This window comes from Oncorhynchus kisutch, linkage group LG4 (genome assembly GCF_002021735.2).
Source record: "Oncorhynchus kisutch isolate 150728-3 linkage group LG4, Okis_V2, whole genome shotgun sequence".
Taxonomy (NCBI): Eukaryota; Metazoa; Chordata; class Actinopteri; order Salmoniformes; family Salmonidae; genus Oncorhynchus; species Oncorhynchus kisutch.
Window position 1 is genome coordinate 44,397,124 of NC_034177.2, and position 21,890 is coordinate 44,419,013.

The window sequence follows — 21,890 nt, forward strand, 5'->3', positions numbered from 1 at the left end:
ACCTCAGACGGGAGGTGATTGGTTGCTGATGTTAGCGCAATAACTGTTAGCGCCTCAGTGGTTGTTCACAGGGGTCAATGTACACGGTAGCTGCATATTCACTCATCATAATTAGTAGCCTATATGAACATAAACATTGATATATAACCGTTATATACACATATAACAATGAATATAAATATTTAATTTCCTAACTGTTTGGGGGCCTGGTGGGTTTTTTAGACTGCAGATTGCGCAGCCCGCAGCAATTCCGACCCTCGTGAACAAGCCGAGGTTATATAGTCTCGCGATCTATCACCTTAGTTGCTCAACAGTCAAAACAAGGGATTACACTTAGGCCTGTTTTAGTGGCTGTCCGGGGAACATGGCTGTCACTATTACTGTAATCAGTCGGTCAACAATCTAGCAAAAATATTTATTAGGAATTTGTTTACTTTCGCTTTCGGATAAAACTCAGACAACAATGAATCCCAAGAGGTAAGGAGCGCCATGCTATAGTTAGCGGGCTACTTCAGGCAGCGAGGTAACGAGATGTAACTAACGTGGGCGTAATTTTATCCTGCCAACTAACGTTAACGCTAGCTACAAGTTTACTGGTTAAAACTGTTTGATATCGAGCTAGCAGTTTATGTTAGTCTAAACTGTCTTCATTGCTTACTAGCATGAGTCAACCTAGCGGTCAAACATGGAAATGGTTCCAATTGTTTTTTTTTCATTCATTTGGGGATTTTAGAACCACTTCAAACAAGGTATGTTTGTTTTTCATGTAACGTTAGCTATAGTAGGCTTTCCTTGGCGTGACGTTTTGATAACCGTATAACTCTCTCTCAGACAAGGTGATTTTTATTCGGCTTTATTTTCTCTCGGATTAGGAAATTCTAATTAGCATCAAAGTAGACATACAAGACTATAGCCCTTGATCATGACTCGTGGTTCCATATACATGAGTCATTGGTTGAAGGCGTCTTGTAGGGGGGTTGGTTCGTTAAGCGCCACGACGCCCGGTCTGTACATTAACACGCAGCGCTTTCGGTGCTGTTTTGGAAGCATAAAGACCTCGGTGAGAAAAATATATATATTTGTTTAAGTTTAAATTGATACGTACTTTTTTTTATATGTTTAGTGTTCCCAAACGGCCATATTTCTATGTTACATCGCTTGTTTACGGAAATCAGTCAGAAGGACCGAGGGTGTACTAACGTTACCTGTTTTAATTAGCTGTCTTCTTACACCTATGTATAAACAGAAGACAGACGCCACAAACTTGTTGTCACTGAAAAATACTGCCGGCTGTAACTGTGTTAAAACATCGTACAGTAAGTGTGTATTTTGCATTTGTGAAATTATTTTGATGTGTTATGAAAGAGTGATCACTGTTTCCAGGACCGTACCGCGAGTCCATCTATTCACGTTTAGATGGAGTATTTGGCTGTTCCTCTTCCAGAACCAATTCGCCATTTAAATAGAACATGTAACTTGGACGAAGGAGTAACATTATTTTCCTTTAGTCGAATATTGGGCTAGCAAGACTACAAATCCCTGCAAGCTCCTGCACTTAATAGCTGACACATCTAAGAGGTTCAGTCTAGCTAGCTAGCCAGCCATGTCACATCAATGTTTTCAGTTACCCATTTGGTAAATAACTTAGCTACCTCTACTCAAGTTATTCCACGTCTAGCTAGCTAGCTAACAAACAATGGGCCCATCTAGCTAGCTTGGTGGTGATACTACCACAAGCTTGTTATTTTTAGTCAAGTCTAACTTGGCTAGATAGAGAGTAAGTTTGTTACGTTTGCCAATAAAGATTTTGGATGTTATATCTAGCGTTCCAATATAAATTATGTTTAAATGTCTTCAACTAATGTGAAGAGAACAACAAACGTTTATGTTTTCTTATTAACAGGACGTCATGAGTGCTGATGGTGGCATATTCCCTATTGACACCTCTAACTACTTACCTGTGATGGCTGAATGTCCACATTTAGATGACAACTCAAGCGACACTGAGAACTGGGAAAGTAATCTTCACAGACACTCAAGGTAATACACCGCTCTCATTAGGGAAGAGTACTGTATTGCTACTTACAAAAAGAATTGTAGAACAAGGACATCACTTTAGATAGACTTCTGAATGTGCTTGATTGTTATTGACTGTTCAGCATTCAAGACAACTGTCTAGTACTATTTTATATACAGTGCCTTCAGAAAGTATTCACACCCCTTGACTTTTTCCACATTTTGTTGTTACAGCCTGAATTTAAAATTGATTACACTTTTACAAATGTATTAAAAATGAAAAACTGAAATGTCTTGAGTCAATAAGTATTCAACATTTTTGTTATAAGCCTAAATAAGTTCAGGATTAAATATTTGAGTCCTGAGTCACATAAGTTGCAAGGACTCACTCTGTGTGCAATAATAGTGTTTCAATTTAATTTATTTTTATTTACAATGTTGGCAGGACGAAAACAAATTCTTGTTTAAATGACGGCTTACCGGGGAACAGTGGGTCAACTGCCTTGTTCAGGGGCAGAACGACAGATTTTACATTGTCAGCTCAGGGATTCAATACAGCAACCTTTGGCCTAACGCTCTGACCACTGCCTCCCCCGCCACCCCAGTTTAACATAATTTGTGGATGAAAACCTAATTGCTGTACCACACATTCAATTTTCTGTAAGGTCCCTCAGTTGAGCAGTGCATTTCAAACAGATTCAACCACAAAGACCAGGGAGGTTCTCCAATGCCTCAGTAAAAATACCCAATGCCTGGGTAAAAATAGAGAAAAAAAGCAGACATTGAATATCCCTTTGCGCATGGTGATGTTATTAATTCCACTTTGAATGGTGCATCAATACACCCAGTCACTACAAAGATACAGGCATCCTTCCTAACTGTTTCCGGAGAGGGAGGAAACCACTCAGGGATTTCACTATGAGGCCAATAGTGACTTTAAAACACACTTTAACAGCTGTGATAGGGGAGAACTGAGGATGGCTCAGTTACTCCACAATACTAACTTAATTGACAGAGTGAAAAGGAAGCCTGTACAGAATACAAATATTCCAAAACATGCATCCTGTTTGCAACAAAGCACTAAAGTAATACTGCAAAGAATGTAACGAAGCAATTCACTTTTTGTCCTGAATACATAGTGTTTGGGGCAAATACAACACATTACTGAGTACCACTCTCTATATTTAAGTATAGTGGTGACTGCATCAGGTTATGAGTACGCTTGTAATCGTTAAGGGCTGTGGAGTTTTTCAGGATAAAAAATAAACCCACTTGAGCTAAGCATAGGCGACTCTTGCTTGACGACCAAAACACATTGAAACGGCTGTGCATACGTACACACCACCTCATTATTGCAGTCCTACCAAGACTAATATTGTGTTCTAGAGAGGACTGGCATGAAGTATTGTATTTGCTTATCAACTTAGCCTATAAAAGGCTTGTTTTGTTTGAAATGTAGATGTGTAGGAACTAGAATATTTCTGCCGTGCGCCGCTTTGACAGATCCCATGTGGCGCACTCTACGCTGAAAATACTATTCTTTTCTGTGTTATATAGCCCTATTGGATGAAACTATTATTACTAGAGATGTTGGTTAAGTAATTATCCAAGCATGTGCATTATTCCAGATGCCGATTCACACAGTTTCCAAACTGCCCCCTGGTCATTTAAAAATTATGCTGGAAACCTGGAGGTTTTTATTCGATGTGCCAGTATTTGGCTGCCAAATGTATAGGTGCTCCCATAATATTTTAAAATTGAGGAAGTGTCATTATTTCAGTTATCAATGGAAGACGTCCTTCCTAACAAAAATGACCCCCCCCCCCCCCCCCCCTTCTGGTTTGTGGTGCTGAACAGTAGCTGCGCTTGATGCTTTTATGGCCCAGAAAGTGAACTTGCCATTTACAAAACATTTAGCAGGGATGCCCTGCTTTAAGATCTATTGCCTAGGACATCAACAGCCAGCTGTGGTTTTATTTTAAATAATCTATAGGTACAATAGGCCTATTTTTCTTGTTGCACATTTAGGCCTAATTAAACTGACTAATTTGGTAATAATCAACTTCAATTCACTGGCACTATGTAAAATAGCTTGGCCATACTCAGTGATAGCCTAATATATACTTTTAGTGAACTTACTAGGCATTGCAAGACAAGATATTGTGATATGGATGACCAAGATATAGCCTATGTGCACGGTTCCGACTATATGCCGGCACCTCCTTTTGCTAGCTTGCCTGCTCTTTCTTTTCTCAAAGAAAGGTGTGTTCAGTTTTTGGCCTGTTGCGTGTAGAATAGCTCAGCCTCCTCATTGATAGCCTCTACTTTTAGTGAATTCACGAGCCATTGCATGTCCCAAAATTGCGAGATGCAGCACTGCCTACAGTTCCTATTCCTGGCTGTACCCCCTTCCTACCTCCTTTCCTCACTAGCTTGCTCTTTCTTCTAAAGGCCTACAGCTTTTGATTTACCGATGCACGGTTCCGACTGTCTGCCTGGTGGCTACAACTACAGTTGAAGTCGGAAGTTTACGTACACCTAGGTTGGAGCCATTAACTCGTCTTTCAACTACTCCACAAATTTCTTGTTAACAAACTATTGTTTTGGCAAGTCTGTTAGGACATCTACTTTGTGCATGACAAGTAATTTTTCCAACAATTGTTTACAGACAGTGAATTATGAGTGAAATAATCTATCACAATTCCAGTGGGTCAGAAGTTTACATACACTAAGTTGACTGTGCCTTTAAATGGCTTGGGAAATTCCAGAAAAATATGTCATGGCTTTAGAAGCTTCTGATAGGCTTAATTGACATCATTTGAGTCAATTGGAGGTGTACCTGTGGATGTATTTCAAGACCTACCTTCAGACTTCGTGCCTCTTTGCTTGACATCATGGGAAAATCAAAAGAAATCAGCCAAGACCTCAGAATTTCTTTTGTAGACCTTAACAAGTCTGGTTCATCCTTGGGAGCAATTTCCAAACGCCTGAAGGTACCACGTTCATCTGTACAAACAGTAGTACGCAAGTATGAACACCATGGGATCACACAGCCGTCATACCGCTCAGGAAGGAGAAGCGTTCTGTTTCCTAGAGTTGAACGTACTTTGGTGCAAAAAGTGCAAATCAATCCCAGAACAACAGCAAAGGACCTTGTGAAGATGCTGGAGGAAACCGGTACAAACGTATCTGTATCCACAGTAAAACGAGTCCTAAATTGACATAATCTGAAAGGTCGCTCAGCAAGGAAGAAGCCACTGCCCCAAAACCGCCATCAAATATCATTTTTGGAGAAATGTCCTTTGGTCTGATGATAGGAAAATGGAACTGTTTGGCCATAATGACCATCGTTATATTTGGAGGAAAATGGGGGAGACTTGCAATCCGAAGAACACCATCCCAACCGTGAAGCTTTGCTGCTTTGCTGCAGGAGGGGCTGGTGCGCTTCACTAAATAGATGGCACATGAGGAAGGAAAATTATGTGGATATATTGAAGTAACATCTCAAGACATCATTCAGGAAGTTAAAGCTTGGTTGCAAATGGGTCTTCCAAATGGACAATGACCCCAAGTATACTTCCAAAGTTGTGGCAAAATGGCTTAAGGACAACAAAGTCAAGGTATTGGAGTGGCCATCACAAAGCCCTGACCTCAATCCCATAGAAAAGTTTTGGGCAGATCTGGAAAAGCGTGTGCGAGCAAGGAGGCCCTAGAACCTGACTCGGGTACATCAGCTCTGTCAGGAGGAATGGGCCAAAATTCACCCAACTTATTGTGGGGATCTTGTGGAAGGCTACCCAAAGCATTTTTACCCAATTTAAACAATGTAAAAGCAATGCTACCAAATACTAATTGAGTGTATGTAAACTTCTGACCCACTTGGAATGTGATGAAAGAAATTAAAGCTGAAATAAATCTCTATTCTGACATTTCACATTCTTAAAATAAAGTGGTGATTCTAACTGACGTAAGACAGGGAATTTTTACGAGGATTAAATGTCAGGAATTGTAAAACGGAGTTTAAATGTATTTGGCTAAGGTGTATGTAAACTTCCGACTTCATCTATATTCCTGGCTGTGCCACCCCCCCCCCCCCCCCCCCCCCCACCCTTCCTCACTAGCTTTCTCTTTCTTTGCTGTGAAATAGGCTAATTCCAAAAACAAATTCTTGCATATGTCAACTACTCTACTCTTCCTTTGCAAAAATACGTAATCTAAGGATTTGAGTCGATTGTTTCAGGTGATAATAAAACATGTTTTGATTAGTTGTTTCTCCAACTTTCTAGCAAGTCAAGCTAGTTTGTACTGCAGCTAGCTAGCTAAATGCATTTTAGCTAGCAACCGACACCTAAAATTATGATAAAGAGAACTTCATTACCATCATACTTGAAACGGAAGGCCACACTCATATAATTGGCTTAGCAGCCGATGTGTATTATTTAACACTACTATTAAAATAGTTCTCACTTATAGGAATGGGTAATTGTTTACAAGTTGCTAGCTATCCCATAAAGCCATTACTGATAACCACATCTATTTAATCCAGTTTGAAATAAGTCATGTGTTTTGTTTCAGGAATTTTCAGGAATTTATCTGGAAATATTACAATTATCTATGAATGTGTTAATTTCTGGATTGTCAGAGCCCATGTTTCTCAAGTAGATGCGTATCGAATCGTCTTGAAAGTGAAAGATGCACAATAGGGGATTTTAAAATGCGTCATTCTGTTACCAACTCGGTAACAGAATGAATGCAACTGAATTGGCTAAAATGGGAATTAATAGTAGTCACAAAGCACAGCTCAAGGTGTCCTATAATAGCTGACACCCCATTCTTCAGACATCTTTGAATGTTAATTTGGAGTAGCTATTTAAGAGTTTTTGGAAAACGTGGTCACAAACTGAGGAAGATTTTACCGTCATTCTGTTACCAAAATCTACATCTACACTGTTCTTTGAGTAAATGGGTAGTTGACGTGCCACAGCTTTTTCACTCCAATGTGTCAAACACTCTTTTTTTAATTTGTGAAAACTTATATTGTATGGTTAAGAAGATACTGCTCTGTTTGGATCATCTGTAGACACATAAAATGAATAAACAAATTATGTATAAAATTTGTGCTAACACTAGCTAAGTGTTAGTGTTTGAGATTAGTGATTAGTTACATTTAGGAGTTAGGTTTAAGGGTTAGCTTTAAAAAAAAGGTTAATGTTTAGGGGAAGGGTTAGCAGAAATGCATAGTAGCTAAAAAGTAGTAAGTATTCGAACTCGCAGCTAGAAGTTTGCGTTATACGCCCACCCAAGTAACCACCTGTCTTACGTAACCATACCAAACGTAACATATCATACTAATTTGGGTATCCTGGATTTTCTTTTACTATGTTGTCTAGTCTAGTAGACCAGGATCAGGATTTTTAGGGTGTGGCTATTCTGGTCCATCAGATAGCCTATGTCTTTTTGACACGCTCAGATGCATATTGTGGACTGTTAATCATGTCATATACTTCCTTAAAGTGGTCGTTCAGGCTTTTGGCAAGGAAGCCCATTGTCTACCTCCCCCAGAGTCAGATTAACTTGTGGATACTATTTTTGTCTCTGCGTCCAGTATGAAGGAAGTTAGTGGTTTTCCATAGACGATGACAAGTGGAGATTACATTTTGAAAGCCCTTCATTTTCAATGGAGGGAAGCGAAGTGGTCGGGGGACCATTGGGTGACGAAGAAGCTGAATTTATACCGCAAGTCTATTGACTAATCGAAACTCACTATTTTCTATCCCCTACTGGATTGGCCGTTACCTCACTATTTAGCCTGCTTGCTAGCCCACACATGGGGGTGACGCTAGCATGGCTATCCAAATTATCATGTTCAAAGGAAACCCACAGTTGGAGGTAGTTTTGCGAGCCAATACTAATTAGCGTTAGCCACCCAGCTAGAATTCGTAACATGTTTTTTGCAAATTCTAAACATATCATACAAATTGTGATTTGTAACATCATATGAAATGGGTGATGGATATCCACAAATCAATACATACCATATGAAATGTAACGAATACTATACTGAACAAAAATATTAAAACTATAATTTCAATGATTTTACCGAGTTTACAGTTCATACAAGGAAATCAGTCAATTGAAATAAATGAATTATGCACTAATCTATGGATTTCACATGACTGGGCAGGGGCGCAGGCATGGGGGGGCATAGGCCCACCCACTGGGGAGCCAGGCCCAGCCAATCAGAATGTTTTCTCCCACAAAAGGTCTTTATTACAGACAGAAATACTCAGTTTCATCAGCTGTCCGGGGGGCTGGTCTCTGACAATCGCACAGGTGAAGAAGCCAGATGTGGCGGTCCGGGGCTGGCGTGGTTACATGTGGTCTGCAGTTGTGAGGCCGGTTGGATGTACTGACAAATTCTCTAAAAGATCTTGGAGACAGCTTCTGGTAGAGAAATTAACATTAAATTATCTGGCAACAGCTCTGGTGGACATTGCTGCAGTCAGCATGCCAATTGCACACTCCCTCAACTTGAGACATCTATGGCATTATGTGACAAAACTACACATTTTTTGTGGCCTTTTTTTTTACACCAGGACAAGGTGCACCTGTGTAATGATCATGCTGTTTAATTAGTCTTAATATGCCACATCTGTCAGTTGGGTGGATTATTTTGGCAAAGGAGAAATGGTCACTAACAGGGATGTAAACGAATTTGTAGAATACATTTGTGAAGTTTTTAGTGCATATGGAACATTTCTGGGATTTTTACATTTCAACTCATGAAATATGGGACCAACACTTGTGTTTTTTTTTAAATATTTTTGTTCAGAATAAATTGAGTTTCCTGTATTTACGCACAGAATCATACAAAATTCTCTGAGACCAGGTTGCTGTAGTTGTAATCCTACCTCTGGGTGGACTTCTCACTCCTGTGATTCTCAACCAAAGCCCTTATCTGGGGAATCAATCATTTATATGAATCTCTAGCTAAAAATGTTTTATTTGATTAATATCAACAAAAAAAACATTTTTAGCACATATTGGCATTGTAATCTACAGCCAAGTAAAACCTAAGTCAATTGGTGCTGTCATGTTCATCATTCGCAAATCAGCTATTTTATTTCATCAACCAAGCAATTCTGCTGAAGACAATCGTGTCGAGTCGGAAAAGGCTATATAAGGACACGCCTTACGCCCAAACCGATATTTCATTTTAGAATTCATCACAATGAGGTTAAGGTAAGGGTCCGTTTTTAGGTTTTTGCTAGTGGGTTTAAGCGTCAACTGTGTCCTTATAGTCTTCCCCTGTCGAGTCAGGCGATATCAGGACAGTAGACTGGGAGGTCGCACTACGTCAGAAGGGCTGCTCTGTGAGTCTGATTCAGTGTCGTGGAAAAAAAGCGCACAGCCATTCATTTCTACGGGTCTCCCTGTCTGAACTGAATGACTGGTCCTCGCTCTTTTTCTATTTTTTTGTTCCAATTGGGGCGATCGAGGCTTTAGAAAGATAATTTTACAGCTAGCAAGTCGAACAGTCTACGAAATAATGCTGAAGTTCGAAAGTAATGCCCAAGGATGCTAAACCGGCTGGCAAGGCTGCATTGTTCGGAGGAGCCCAAGTCCTTTGTGCTTTCATTCCTCAGCTCATCCCGTGCTGCTTTGTCTTTAATTTGCCGTGCGATACAAACGGGTAGGTCTGCGAAGCATCCTATCCATTGCATTTATTATAGCATATGTTGATTACCTATGTTTTTGTAAATATTTATTTCAACGGTCGGCTTTTTGTGGCTTTCCCACGCATTCTTATGAATGGCAAGAGGAAAAGAACCAAGACTACGGGTCTTGTTAAAATGAAGTGTGTCCTTTCATTGGGTTTGCCGATCAGAACGCATAATAGGGTTTACCTTTTGTGGAGGGTTAAACTCCCGACACTAGCGTGCATTCTCTCTGTTTTAATATCACAGGGAAAGTGTCAGCAGTGCTCTAAATTATTGATGGGACCCTTTTCTTTAAGGAACGGGACTCAATGCTGCAGACGCTTATTTATAACACCAGTTCATCTATGCTTTGCCTCCATTCTCACAATCATAGTAATAGTCTTAAAATGACTAAACTTAACAGTAAACATCGCAATTTGCATTTGATAATTTCGTGGAAATCAATGCCTTTTCCAAGAGGTTATGTGAGGTAATAGCGGCAGCCATTGAGTTGATATGTGGATGGATATAGCTTTGCATTTCTGCCTGCATGAAAGATGAGATGAGCTCTATCGCTTTCGCTGACCCTTTGTTTGTTAATCCTGCCAGATTTGCCTTATTCATGCACTGGAGATTTGTTATATTTAAAAATAAAAAAATCTGGTCACCAAACTTTTCCTGTTTTGACATTCTACTTTATATTCCGAATTGCAGTTATGCTAAAGGAACCAAAATATTGTAGAATAGAAAGAGGGATTGATACTGCTGTTTCCACACCTGAATTTCTGCTGAGTGCAATGGGGGCATCACTCCATAACTAGTGCTGATTCTACATTCAAGCTCTTAATCACATTCCCCAACCTGATGAGTATCATTACTCTATTGAAGAGTTTCTCTTTTTGAGAGAAACTCATGAGCCTGTAGAGCAATTGTTTGCTCCATGTCAAGAACTGTCTTTCGATAAAACCTATTGAAAAAGGCTTTTATGAAGTTCACAAGTCATGTGAGGACACACAGGACATTTAGTCCTGTCATTGTTGTTTTTTATTTACATGGCTGACGGTCTCATAGCAGTACAGAATTCAATGCAGGTGCAGTAACGAGGACGAGCTGCACAAAGATCAGAGGACCCACATACTGTAGGGCAGGCCTGGCGGTCCCTGACCTGCATACAATATGATTAGATCTTCCTGTTTCTGGACCAGTCATTAGCATCCATTCAGTTGCTGTCAAAATGTAGACAATTATTTGTTTCAATAAGTGTAAACACTGAATAAGATATTTCATATTACAATCAGCCCAATCTTTACACATCCTTTAAATTTATATTTATTTATGACATGTCTGCTGAAATGAAGTTGTCCACATGTAGTGGAATGACTTTTTTCCTACTCAGTCAGTGAGCCATCTCTCTCACTCTCTGGGACTTCATCAGTGGAGGTGGCGCCTCAGTTAGACATTGTTAACGGTTGACTGGGTTGAATATTTCTATCAGGAGCTAGAAGGTGGATGGATGTCGTCCATTTGAGGGGCTATAAAGGCAGCTTCTCTAGAGCTCTCCCGTCTTTGAGTTCCTCTTTTGTGCTGCTCTCTCCAGTCCATTCACTTTAGCCTCATCATATTTGATCATCACTTCCCTCGGGAGGGACGCGCTCTTTATTAGGGAGACCTGCTGCATGGCACGTTAGTCAGACTAGACAGACCAGACAGTGTGAGAGCTTTCAGAGGTAAAGTGGCTGCCGCAGATAACATAACAGCTCTCGTGGATGCATTCGGCTTCTCTGCCTGTCTCAATGGGATGACCAGTTTCCCTACAGATGGGCTCTTTTGCGATGGATAATAGTGCTATTATCCTGTGGAAGTTTTTTTTTTTTTATGATTTCAAGGTGCGTTTGTAACTTCATGCTCCATCAGTGTAATATTTCATATTTTACCAATGCCACTACAAGAGGAGTAATAGTCCTATTTATGTGTTCTTTCACTCCCTAATGGGTTTCTCAAAGTATAGGGCTGCAAGCAGTAGTGTTGTATTGGCCATCTTTCTACAGCAGTCGGCGCTGCAATTTTTTTCTCTCAGAGGGTTCATATGAGTTTACTGCAGGCTTTTACCCACTTCTCTGCAGAGAAGCATACAAAAGACTCCTTTTCCCCCTCTGTGCTCGTGTGTGTCTGACTGTGGATGTGTGTGGTGTGCTCCTCTCAGTGCCCAGCCCCGCGTCCCAGTCCCTCAACTAGAGGCCGACCTGGTCAACATGAACCTGCATGGCGCCAGTGGAGGCCTCGAACGCTGCAGGGACAGTGATCGCCGGAGGTCTAGCGACCGCTCCCGAGACTCCTCCCACGAGAGGGGCGAGGGTCAGCTGACCCCTTGCATCAGGAACGTCACCTCGCCCACCCGACAGCACAACAGCGGTGAGTACTCCATTACTGCTTTGAGACCACACAGGGTGCTTGATGCAACTCTGGCATAACAAGGCTTTCTCATGCCTCCGGTACAGCTGTGAGATTGAGTCCCTTTTCTAACTACATAAAAGCAGTGACTGAATCAGAGCTCTCAGAAATGTGGTTTCATCGTGTTGAAATCGCCTTAAAGCCTCACCCGGAGGCGGAGCCAGGTAGTCATACTACTCCCACTGTCTGTACCCACTCAGGGAATTAAGCCAATAACTAAACTGAATGTTTACATTGCTACATTAAGAGTTGAATAGTAGTCTTGAAAGGAAAGCATTTTGACTCTTGCAAAAGCTTTCAATTACTTGACCAGCGTTAACAATGTCCCTTTTCATCCAGTGTGATGACACAGCAGTGTTGGCACCTTTTTAATTACGGTACTCTGCCTGTCTGTGTCTCCCAGATCGTGAGCGGTGCGAGGGTGGTTCTTCCTCCAGGTCGTCGAGTCCTCGGCCCCCCAGGGCCTTAATCTCCGTGGGGCCCAGCTGCATCGTAGCGAGCAGGAGCAGCCTTTTCAGTACTGAGACCCACTGTAAGAGTCTGGGCCATGGACACGTGCATGGTCCCTGTGACCACCTCTACGTCTATGAGAACGCAAAGGAGGGGACGCGCACATTACGGACCGCCGAGAGGGTCACTCTGATAGTGGACAACACCCGCTTCCTGGTGGACCCAGCCATCTTCACCGCCCAGCCTAACACCATGCTGGGAAGGTATAAAGCATACTATTGTATCACCACAAATTAAAGGGACATCTAAAAGGGATATTAAAACAAATGAATTTCAATCCAAATGTTTTCTTCTCTCATAGAATGTTTGGATCCGGGAGAGAATACAATTTCACTAGGCCCAATGACAAAGGAGAGTTTGAGGTGGCAGATGGAATCAGCTCAACGGTTTTTAGAGCCATCCTGGTAAGACACTCACTGGCTTTATAATAAGATCTCATTCAGGTTTGATAATGTCATTGTTTTTCACCTAATGTACCCAGAGACAGGTTGGTATTGACGAAGTGAAGGATTACGCTGCTGCGTCATTAATCTTCATGACTGGAATGGGAAAGGCATTCTCTCACAGATTCTATATCCATCCCCTATTTATTTTATTAGGAAGAAGAATAGGCATTCAGGTCAGAACACCATCTTTCTAAAACAAAGACCTTGATTATTGCACCAAAATAAAGGGATACTTTGGGATTTTGATGATGATGCCCTTTATCTACTTCCCCATAGTCAGTTGAACTCGTGGATACCATATTTACGTCTCTGTGTCCAGTATGAAGGATGTTAAGAGGTACACTACATGACCAAACGAATGTGGACACCTGCTTGTTGAACATTTCAAAATCATGGGTATTACTATGGGGTTGGTCCCTCCTTTGCTGCTATAATAGCCTCCACTCTTCTGGGAAGGCTTTCCATTAGATGTTGGAACATTGCTGCAGGGACTTGCTTCCAATCAGCCACAAGAGTATTAGTGATGTTGAGTGATTAGGCCTCGTTTGCAGTCAGTATTCCAATTAATCCCAAAGGTGTTCGATGGGGTTGAGGTCAGGGCTCTGTGCAGGCGAGTCAAGTTCTTCCACACTAATCTCGACAAGCCATTTCTCTATGGACCTCGCTTTGTGCACGGGACATTGTCATGCTGAAAGAAGAAAGGGCCTTCCTCAAACCGTTGCCACAAAGTTGGAAGCACAGAATCGTCTAGAATGTACTTGTATGCTATAGCGTTAAGATTTCCCTTCACTGCAACTAAGGGGCCTAGCCTGACCCATACAAAATAGTCCCAGACTATTATTCCTTCTCCACCGAACTTTACAGTTGGCACTATGCATTGGGGCAGGTAGTGTTCTCCTGCCATCTGCCAAACACAGATTTGGGGTAAGTCAAAGTAAGTCAATGCAGCTGGTGGCTACACCAGATTCTAAGTACTGCAGTGCATCTCCTCCTCATGGACTGCACCAGATTTGCCAGTTCTTGCTGTGAGATGTTACCCCACTCTTCCACCAAGGCACCTGCAAGTTCCTGGACATTTCTGGTGGATGGAATGTCAGTGTTGTCAATGTCAGTGCCCTAGCCCTCACCCTCCGATCCAACAGGTCCCAGACGTGCTCACTGGGATTGAGATCCGGTCTCCTCACTGGCCATGGCAGGACACTGACATTCCTGTCTTGCAGGAAATCACAAACAGAACGAGCAGTATGGCTGGTGGCATTGTCATGCTGGAGGGTCATGTCAGGATGAGCCTGCAGGAAGGGAGGAGGATGTCTTCTCTGTAATGCACAGCGTTGAGATTGCCTGCAATGACAACGGGCTCAGTCCGTTGATGCTGTGATACACCGCCCCAGACCATGACGGACCCTCCACCTCGAAATCGATCCCGCTCCAGAGTACAGGCCTCGGTGTAACGCTAATTTCTTCTACGATAAACGCGAATTCGACCGTCAACCATGGTGAGACAAAACCACGACTCGTCCGTGAAGAGCACTTTTTACCAGTCCTGTCTGAAGGTGTGTGTATATATATATATATATTACTGCTCAAAAAAATAAAGGGAACACTAAAATAACATCCTAGATCTGAATGAATTAAATATTATTAAATACTTTTTTCTTTACATAGTTGAATGTGCTGACAACAAAATCACACAAAAATTATCAATGGAAATCTAATTTATCAACCCATGGAGGTCTGGATTTGGAGTCACACTCAAAATTAAAGTGGAAAACCACACTACAGGCTGATCCAACTACAGGCTGAGTCTTAAAACAAGTCAAAATGAGGCTCAGTAGTGTGTGTGTGGCCTCCACGTGCCTGTATGACATCCCCACAACGCCTGGGCATGCTCCTGGCGAGGTGGCGGATGGTCTCCTGAGGGATCTCCTCCCAGACCTGGACTAAAGCATCCGCCAACTCCTGGACAGTCTGGTGCAACGTGGCGTTGGTGGATGGAGCGAGACATGATGTCCCAGATGTGCTCAATTGGATTCAGGTTTGGGGAACGGGCGGGCCAGTCCATAGCATCAATGCCTTTTCTCTTGCAGGAACTGCTGACACACTCCAGCCACATGAGGTCTAGCATTGTCTTGCATTAGGAGGAACCCAGGGCCAACCGCACCAGCATATGGTCTCACAAGGGGTCTGAGGATCTCATCTCGGTACCTAATGGCAGTCAGGCTACCTCTGGCGAGCACATGGAGGGCTGTGCGGCCCCCCCCAAAGAAATGCCACCCCACACCATCACCGCCAAACCGGTCCTGCTGGAGGATGTTGCAGGCAGCAGAACGTTCTCCACGGCGTCTCCAGACTGTCACATGTGCTCAGTGTGAACCTGCTTTCATCTGTGAAGAGCACAGGGCGCTAGTGGCGAATTTGCTCTGGCAAATGCCAAACGTCCTGCACGGTGTTGGGCTGTAAGCACAACCCCCACCTGTGGACGTCGGGCCCTCATACCACCCTCATGGAGTCTGTTTCTGACTGTTTGAGCAGACACATGCACATTTGTGGCCTGCTGAAGGTCATTTTGCAGGGCTCTGGCAGTGCTCCTCCTTGCACAAAGGCGGAGGTAGCGGTCCTGCTGCTGGGTTGTTGCCCTCCTACGGCCTCCTCCACGTCTCCTGATGTACTGGCTTGTCTCCTGGTAGCGCCTCCATGCTCTGGACACTACGCTGATAGACACAGCAAACCTTCTTGCCACAGCTCGCATTGATGTGCCATCCTGGATGAGCTGCACTACCTGAGCCACTTGTGTGGGTTGTAGACTCTGTCTCATGCTAGCACTAGAGTGAAAGCACCGCCAGCATTCAAAAGTGACCAAAGCATCAGCCAGGAAGCATAGGAACTGAGAAGTGGTCTGTGGTCACCACCTGCAGAACCACTCCTTTATTGGGGGTGTCTTGCTAATTGCCTACAATTTCCAGCACTGGAAGTCATGCTAGCAAATACCAATAGACTTTCAGTCATTGCGCTAATGCTAGATAACTATTCCGCTGGTGATAGTTATCAATTTCCTTCAAACTGCACGCAGAGACATACACATTTTATCCATGAGTTCATCTGACTCTGGGGAAGTAGATAAAGGGCCTCATTGCCAAAATCCTGAAGTATCTCAATGTATTTATTAAATTATGTTGTGGAGTTATGGCCACAGATTTGAGTGGCCATATGTATAGGGGTCAATACATTGTTTTCTGTTAGCACATTATTGCGGCATCATTTTCTTATTATTCAAACACTTGTATTGCGTTTGTATGCAATTACTGTGAAGTGATACGTTGACAAGTAAGCTCGTTTTACAAACATCTCCGCGGTTATCCATCCGACTGTGTATTTTTGGGGAAGTGTGGAAATGCTGGGCAGATAATCTGTGCAGTGTTACGTAAAGCAGATTTTCAGGGATCAGAGCTACTAATACTGTACAACATGCTAGTGCTTTCATTTTTGTGTCCGTTTGCCCCGGTATTCCACTTAAGTCTCCAGAGACACAGGGCAGGAGAACAACCAGGTAATTGCATCTGTTTTTTGCGTGTATCATAAGGTTTCTGGGCTTTATTACAGTATCAGGAGCAGCTCTCTGTGTGCCTCCGAGGTAGTACTGTGTTCTAGCGTGCCAGAGTAGCAATTTCACATCTGTATGGGGGAGAGAAATGCTAATGTAGATAGTCAGGACTCGGGTTTGCTGCAAGCACTTCTGTGTTTGATTTCAATGCTTACCTTGGATTTTCAGTATTGAATGTCTCGTAGTACCGATCCGTTCTGTGATTGTGAAGAGCTCTTCTATCAAAGGCGACCCGACCATAATAGCAGGGAAAGAAAAAAACATGGCTGGCAGCATTAGCATTTAGGGCACAGAGCAACCTAACAGCCGTTTACGACGCTGTCTTGTGAATAGCTGCGCGTCGCTGCTGCTGCCTCGATACCTTTTATTTTCATCATTATACTTGAACTCTGTCAATATTTCACTGGCTGTAAATAGCTATTGCGGGGGGGGGGGGGGGGGGGGGGCGGAGTGACGTCGCTGACGTTTGCTGTTGTCGGAAGGCTCTGTTCTGTGTGCGCAGACCAGCCTCAGTAATGGCTGCCTGTTTTGTTTTTCCTGTGTGACTTTTAAATGGCAGGATTACTACAAATCTGGGATAATCTGCTGTCCTGATGGGATCCCCATTCCTGAGCTGAGAGAAGCATGTGACTACCTCTGCATCTCCTTTGACTACAGCACCATCAAGTGTAGAGACCTCAGTGAGTGTGTATATATTGTATGATGCCCTCTTTCCCCCTCATTTCTGTACATTGATAATGGGTTATTACATTTTAGGCAGAATATTCCTGTGTAATATTTCATGCCATATCATTCTGTATTAGCTGCAATATTTAGCCTGTGTTCAGTGTCGTGAGGTTGTTGATATGATGCACAGCTCTGAAACCAGGTCAATATTAGCCTACAGATTTGATGCAACTCAGATGATCGCAGGTTTCCACAATGTGGGTCACTGACTGCTGTAGCCATTGATTGACATTGTTTGAAATGTGGATGAGTGCCTAGTTTTGTTGACTTGCTGCGAGTGAGCCAGTGTGTGTGTGTGAGAACATGTACAGTGCAATCGGAACGTATTCGGAGCCCTTCCCTTTTTTTAAATGTTACCTTACAGCCGCATTCCAAAATGGATTAATAGAATTTATCAATCTACACACAATACCGCATAATGACAAAGGTAAAACAGTTATTCAATTTTTTTGTAAATGTATTACAAATATTTTTAATTTATTTACATAAACATACCTTATTTTCTTAAGTATTCAGAACTTTGCTATGAGAATCAAAATTGAGCTCAGGTGCATCCTGTTTCATTGATCATCCTTGATGTTTCTACAACTTGATTGGAGTCCACCTGTGGTAAATTCAATTGATTGGACATAATTTGGAATGGCACACAACTGTCTATATTAAGGTCCCACAGTTGACAGTGCATGTCAGAGCAAAAACCAAGCCATGAGGTCGAAGGAATTGTCCGTAGAGCTCCGAGACAGGATTGATCTGGGAAAGGGTACCTAAACATTTATGCCGCATTGAAGGTACTCAAGGACACGGTGCCCTCCATTCATAAATGGAAGAAGTTTGGAACCACCAAGACTCTCCCTACCGCTGGCCGCCCAGCTAACTAGCAATCCGGGGAGAAGGGCATTGGTCAGGGAGGTGACCAAGAACCCGATGGTCACTTTGACAGAGCTCCTGTGTGGACATGGGAGAACCTTCTAGAAGAACAACCATGTCTGCAGTACTCCACTGATCAGGCCTTTCTGGTAGTGGCCAGAAGGAAGCCACTCATCAGTTAAAGGCACATGACAGCCCGCTTGGAGTTTGCCAAGGGAAAGATGAACAGAGCAAAGTAGATCCTTGACGAAAACCTGCTCCAGAGCACTCAGGACCTCAGACTGGGGCGAAGGTTCACCGTCCAACAGGACAACGATCCTAAGCACACAGCCAAGCAACGCAGGAGTGGCTTCGGGACAACATCTCTGGAGAGACCTGAAAGTAGCTGTGTAGTGACGCTCCCCATCCAACCTGACAGAGCTTGATAGGATCTGCAGAGAAGAATAGGAGAAACTCTCCAAATACAGGAGTGCCAAGCTTGTAGTCATACCCAAGAAGACTCAAGGTAGTAATCACTGCCAAAGGTGCTGCAACAAAGTACTGAGTAAAGGGTCTGAATACCTCAATTCTTTAGCAAATGTATTAACAAAAATAAACTTTGCTTTTTTCAGTATGGGGTCGTGTGTGTGTAGATGGATGAGGGACATATTTGAAATAAAGCTTTTACGTAACAATGTGGGAAAGGTAAAGGTCTGAATACTTTCCGAACACACTTTACATTTCAGCGCGAGAACTATGATGCACTTTTCATGACCTTGTCCCACTGACACCACCCACTCCTATCTTCTAGGTGCACTCATGCACGAGCTGTCCAACGATGGAGCGAGGCGTCAGTTTGAGTTCTACTTGGAGGAGATGGTGGTGCCGCTGATGGTCGCCAGCGCCCAGAACGGAGAGAGGGAGTGTCACGTGGTGGTCCTGACTGACGACGACGTGGTGGACTGGGACGAGGAGTACCCTCCGCAGATGGGAGAGGAGTATTCACAGAGTGAGTTAGGTCATTCGCCTCACTGGCTCTGTTGATATAGTATGTGGAATACTGTACAAGCAAGCCATTTTAACAATCATCCATAAGTAGTTTATCCTTGTGTAAAGAATTGCCCTTGGCTGGTATGATGTGTATCCCTAATGTTAAAGGCCCAGTGCGTCAGTTCTGGACAAGTTACTTACTGTAGTGGTTTTTCCTTAAAATGGTCAAAAAGAAACAAGTTTCATCAGCTGTTATATGATACAAACCCTGGAAATTAAGAATGAGTGCACTAGGCCTTTAAATCCAACACCTAATAGTTATGTATTGCTGAATGCCTGTGCAGTTTCTTGTAATATGTATGACTTATTTTTATTTACAGTTATATACAGCACAAAACTGTACAGATTCTTCAAGTACATAGAGAATCGAGACGTTGCCAAATCAGTATTAAAAGACAGAGGACTTAAGAAAATCAGACTTGGAATTGAAGGTATGCTGGATCACTGAATTTCCTTCCACAAAATGTCAATCAAGAAGTTTGCTTTCATGTCTTTACAATTTGATAACACTAAGTTCTTAAACCTGCATAGTAATCCTGTAATTACCAGAATCGCTCACTATTATGCAATCCTTATCTTATTGCTACATTACAGCATGTGTCAATGTTACTAGAAGAGTAGTAACTGTTATACAGGTATAAGAGCAACTCAATATCACCTAAAGGGTTACCTCAATTTGGTAAAAAAATTAGACTACAGTTGATGTATAAATATAATACATGTATTTAATAGAAGGTAATTCGACAAAGTGTTTGAACAGAACATACGTCACTGTCTCTTTTTACCCTCCCAGGTTACCCCACCTACAAGGAGAAGGTGAAGAAGCGTCCCGGCGGCCGGCCAGAGGTCATCTACAACTATGTGCAGCGGCCCTTCATCCGCATGTCTTGGGAGAAGGAGGAGGGCAAGAGCCGCCATGTTGACTTCCAGTGTGTGAAGAGCAAGTCCATCACAAACCTAGCAGCTGCCGCTGCGGACATTCCCCAGGACCAGCTGGTCAACATGCACCCTGGCCCTCAGGTGGACGAACTGGACATCCAGCCTCAGCCAAGCTACCACTACGAGCCAGACCCAGACGCCCCCTCAGAGCACTGTAGTGACGAGCGAGTTTGACAGCAGAAACCAAATTGCCGTTGCAACTCTTGTGCAGCCTTAAGGCAACAAAAAAAAACTGGTATACATTGTCAACAGCCTGGGAAGGAGTAGCAAAGCACACAGTAAACAATTGCCTCCTTGTACTGTTAACTGACCAAAGGAGATTTTTTTTTTTTAAATCAAGAATATTTGAATCACAAACTTGTCTGTGGGTGTGGTGGTGCTGCTGTGTACAGTTACAGTACTGTAGTTCCTAAAGGGTTTGATTTTATCCACTTCTGCTTGCTCTGCCTGTTGGTGTGGGTGAGACTGTTACTACAGTCTACCACCAGAGCACCTGGGGAGCCTCACTGATGCTTTGGCCTCAATAAAGATTTTTATTTAATGACTCCACTTGAGTATGTTTGCTTGTGCTGGAAAGGACCTAAGCTTACATGTTGTTCATTAGCTACTACTCAGTCAATGGTGCAACATTGAATCTGTTTCAGTTGGAGAGCAAGCCTAACATATTGGCACCTTGTCAGCCGGCTGTCATCAGCTGCTAAGTGTGGCAACCGCTTACTGTGTCTGAAGGGACCAGTACTGCATGAGCATTAAGCTGAACTAACTTTTCCAAAAAGGCTCAGTGGAATTCCATAATTTAGCAATGAGGCCCGGGTATATGGATGGGCAACTCAGATTTCCTGGATACGAACCTCCGGTATCTTAACTGGTTATACCTGTTGTATATTGTCGCCAGCTTAGTTGGGTGTCTCCAGCTGACATTTTCTGCCACATGATAAAAATATCCCAGCACTGCACCAATAGGGTCAATGGAGCAAATGTGAAAATTGCTTCCATTATATGTAATAACCTGCAATTCATCAAGAACATTTTAAATATGGATACTACTTATTCATTAACACGCATCTGTTAAGATCAAACTTCAATTTAAAAAATATTTTACTGCTGATACCATGTATTCATTACATTTGTCAATGGGGATATCCAACCATTGTAGTGTAAAAGCATCAAAACACTAGACATTCCTGGTAGAATAATGCAGGAAAATATACATTGAAAATGCTAACTGAATCATCCTGTGGGGAATGTCAATGGAAGAGTGCCAATCAGCAGACACAGGTACACTAAGGGGTCCTGTCCCACTCTTGGCTCCAATGAGTCCTACAGTAGCATGGTTCCTGTTGATATGACTGCATGGTCAATTCAGGGTTCTCTGGGCCTTAGGCCAAGGATTCCAACAGCCCTGCTGGGGCTGTCCTCACAAGGGCCAGGGTAAGTCACTGAAGTCTACAGGGCCACCGAGGCCTGCATCAGCCTCCAGGAGACTCATGATCACAGCCATGGCTGCCTCGTCATTACTGGAGCCTGGTTCGTCAATGCTGAGGTGCGAGTTGTCACCTGGAGGGGTGTTGAAGGAAAATGCTGTAGTCAGTCACACTGGTTTTT

At 42.9% G+C, this 21,890-nt stretch overlaps 2 protein-coding genes across 12 annotated transcripts in view; one reads left to right on the forward strand and one right to left on the reverse strand.

Moving 5' to 3' along the window:
* Positions 1-250: 250 nt before the first annotated feature.
* LOC109889582 (BTB/POZ domain-containing protein 10) lies at positions 251-20,830 on the forward strand. Of its 7 annotated transcripts, none has more exons than XM_020481128.2 (10): positions 294-477; positions 1,247-1,316; positions 1,904-2,040; positions 11,920-12,128; positions 12,571-12,880; positions 12,979-13,081; positions 17,284-17,404; positions 19,108-19,305; positions 19,667-19,777; positions 20,140-20,829. In XM_020481128.2, exons 3-10 carry the CDS (start codon positions 1,910-1,912, stop codon positions 20,457-20,459), a joined length of 1,503 nt encoding a protein of 500 aa, XP_020336717.1. In that variant the 5' UTR covers positions 294-477; positions 1,247-1,316; positions 1,904-1,909; the 3' UTR covers positions 20,460-20,829. The 7 variants fall into 7 exon arrangements, with proteins under 7 accessions (XP_020336716.1, XP_031678894.1, XP_020336717.1 ...); XM_031823032.1 differs by lacking the exon at positions 294-477 and adding an exon at positions 954-1,060; XM_020481127.2 differs by lacking the exon at positions 1,247-1,316 and having other exon boundaries at positions 251-477.
* LOC109889580 (aryl hydrocarbon receptor nuclear translocator-like protein 1) overlaps positions 20,052-21,890 on the reverse strand; it is a 28,237-nt gene continuing 26,398 nt past the window's right edge. For all 5 annotated transcript variants that reach the window (XM_020481120.2, XM_031823029.1, XM_031823027.1 and 2 more), the window contains one exon: positions 20,052-21,842. In XM_020481120.2, coding sequence (XP_020336709.1) covers positions 21,703-21,842 — 140 coding nt within the window. In that variant the 3' untranslated portion in view covers positions 20,052-21,702. The remainder of the gene's footprint in view (positions 21,843-21,890) is intronic.

What these genes read in the sequence shown, in the direction of transcription:
- LOC109889582 (XM_020481124.2), top strand. Translation starts at nt 923, where the DNA reads ATGACTCGTGGTTCCATATACATGAGTCATTGGTTGAAGGCGTCTTGT. An exon ending in TTGGAAGCATAAAGACCTCG is followed by an intron (nt 1,061 to 1,903) that starts GTGAGAAAAATA and finishes TCTTATTAACAG; the next exon opens with GACGTCATGAGTGCTGATGG. An exon ending in GGGAGAGGAGTATTCACAGA is followed by an intron (nt 19,306 to 19,666) that starts GTGAGTTAGGTC and finishes TTTTATTTACAG; the next exon opens with TTATATACAGCACAAAACTG.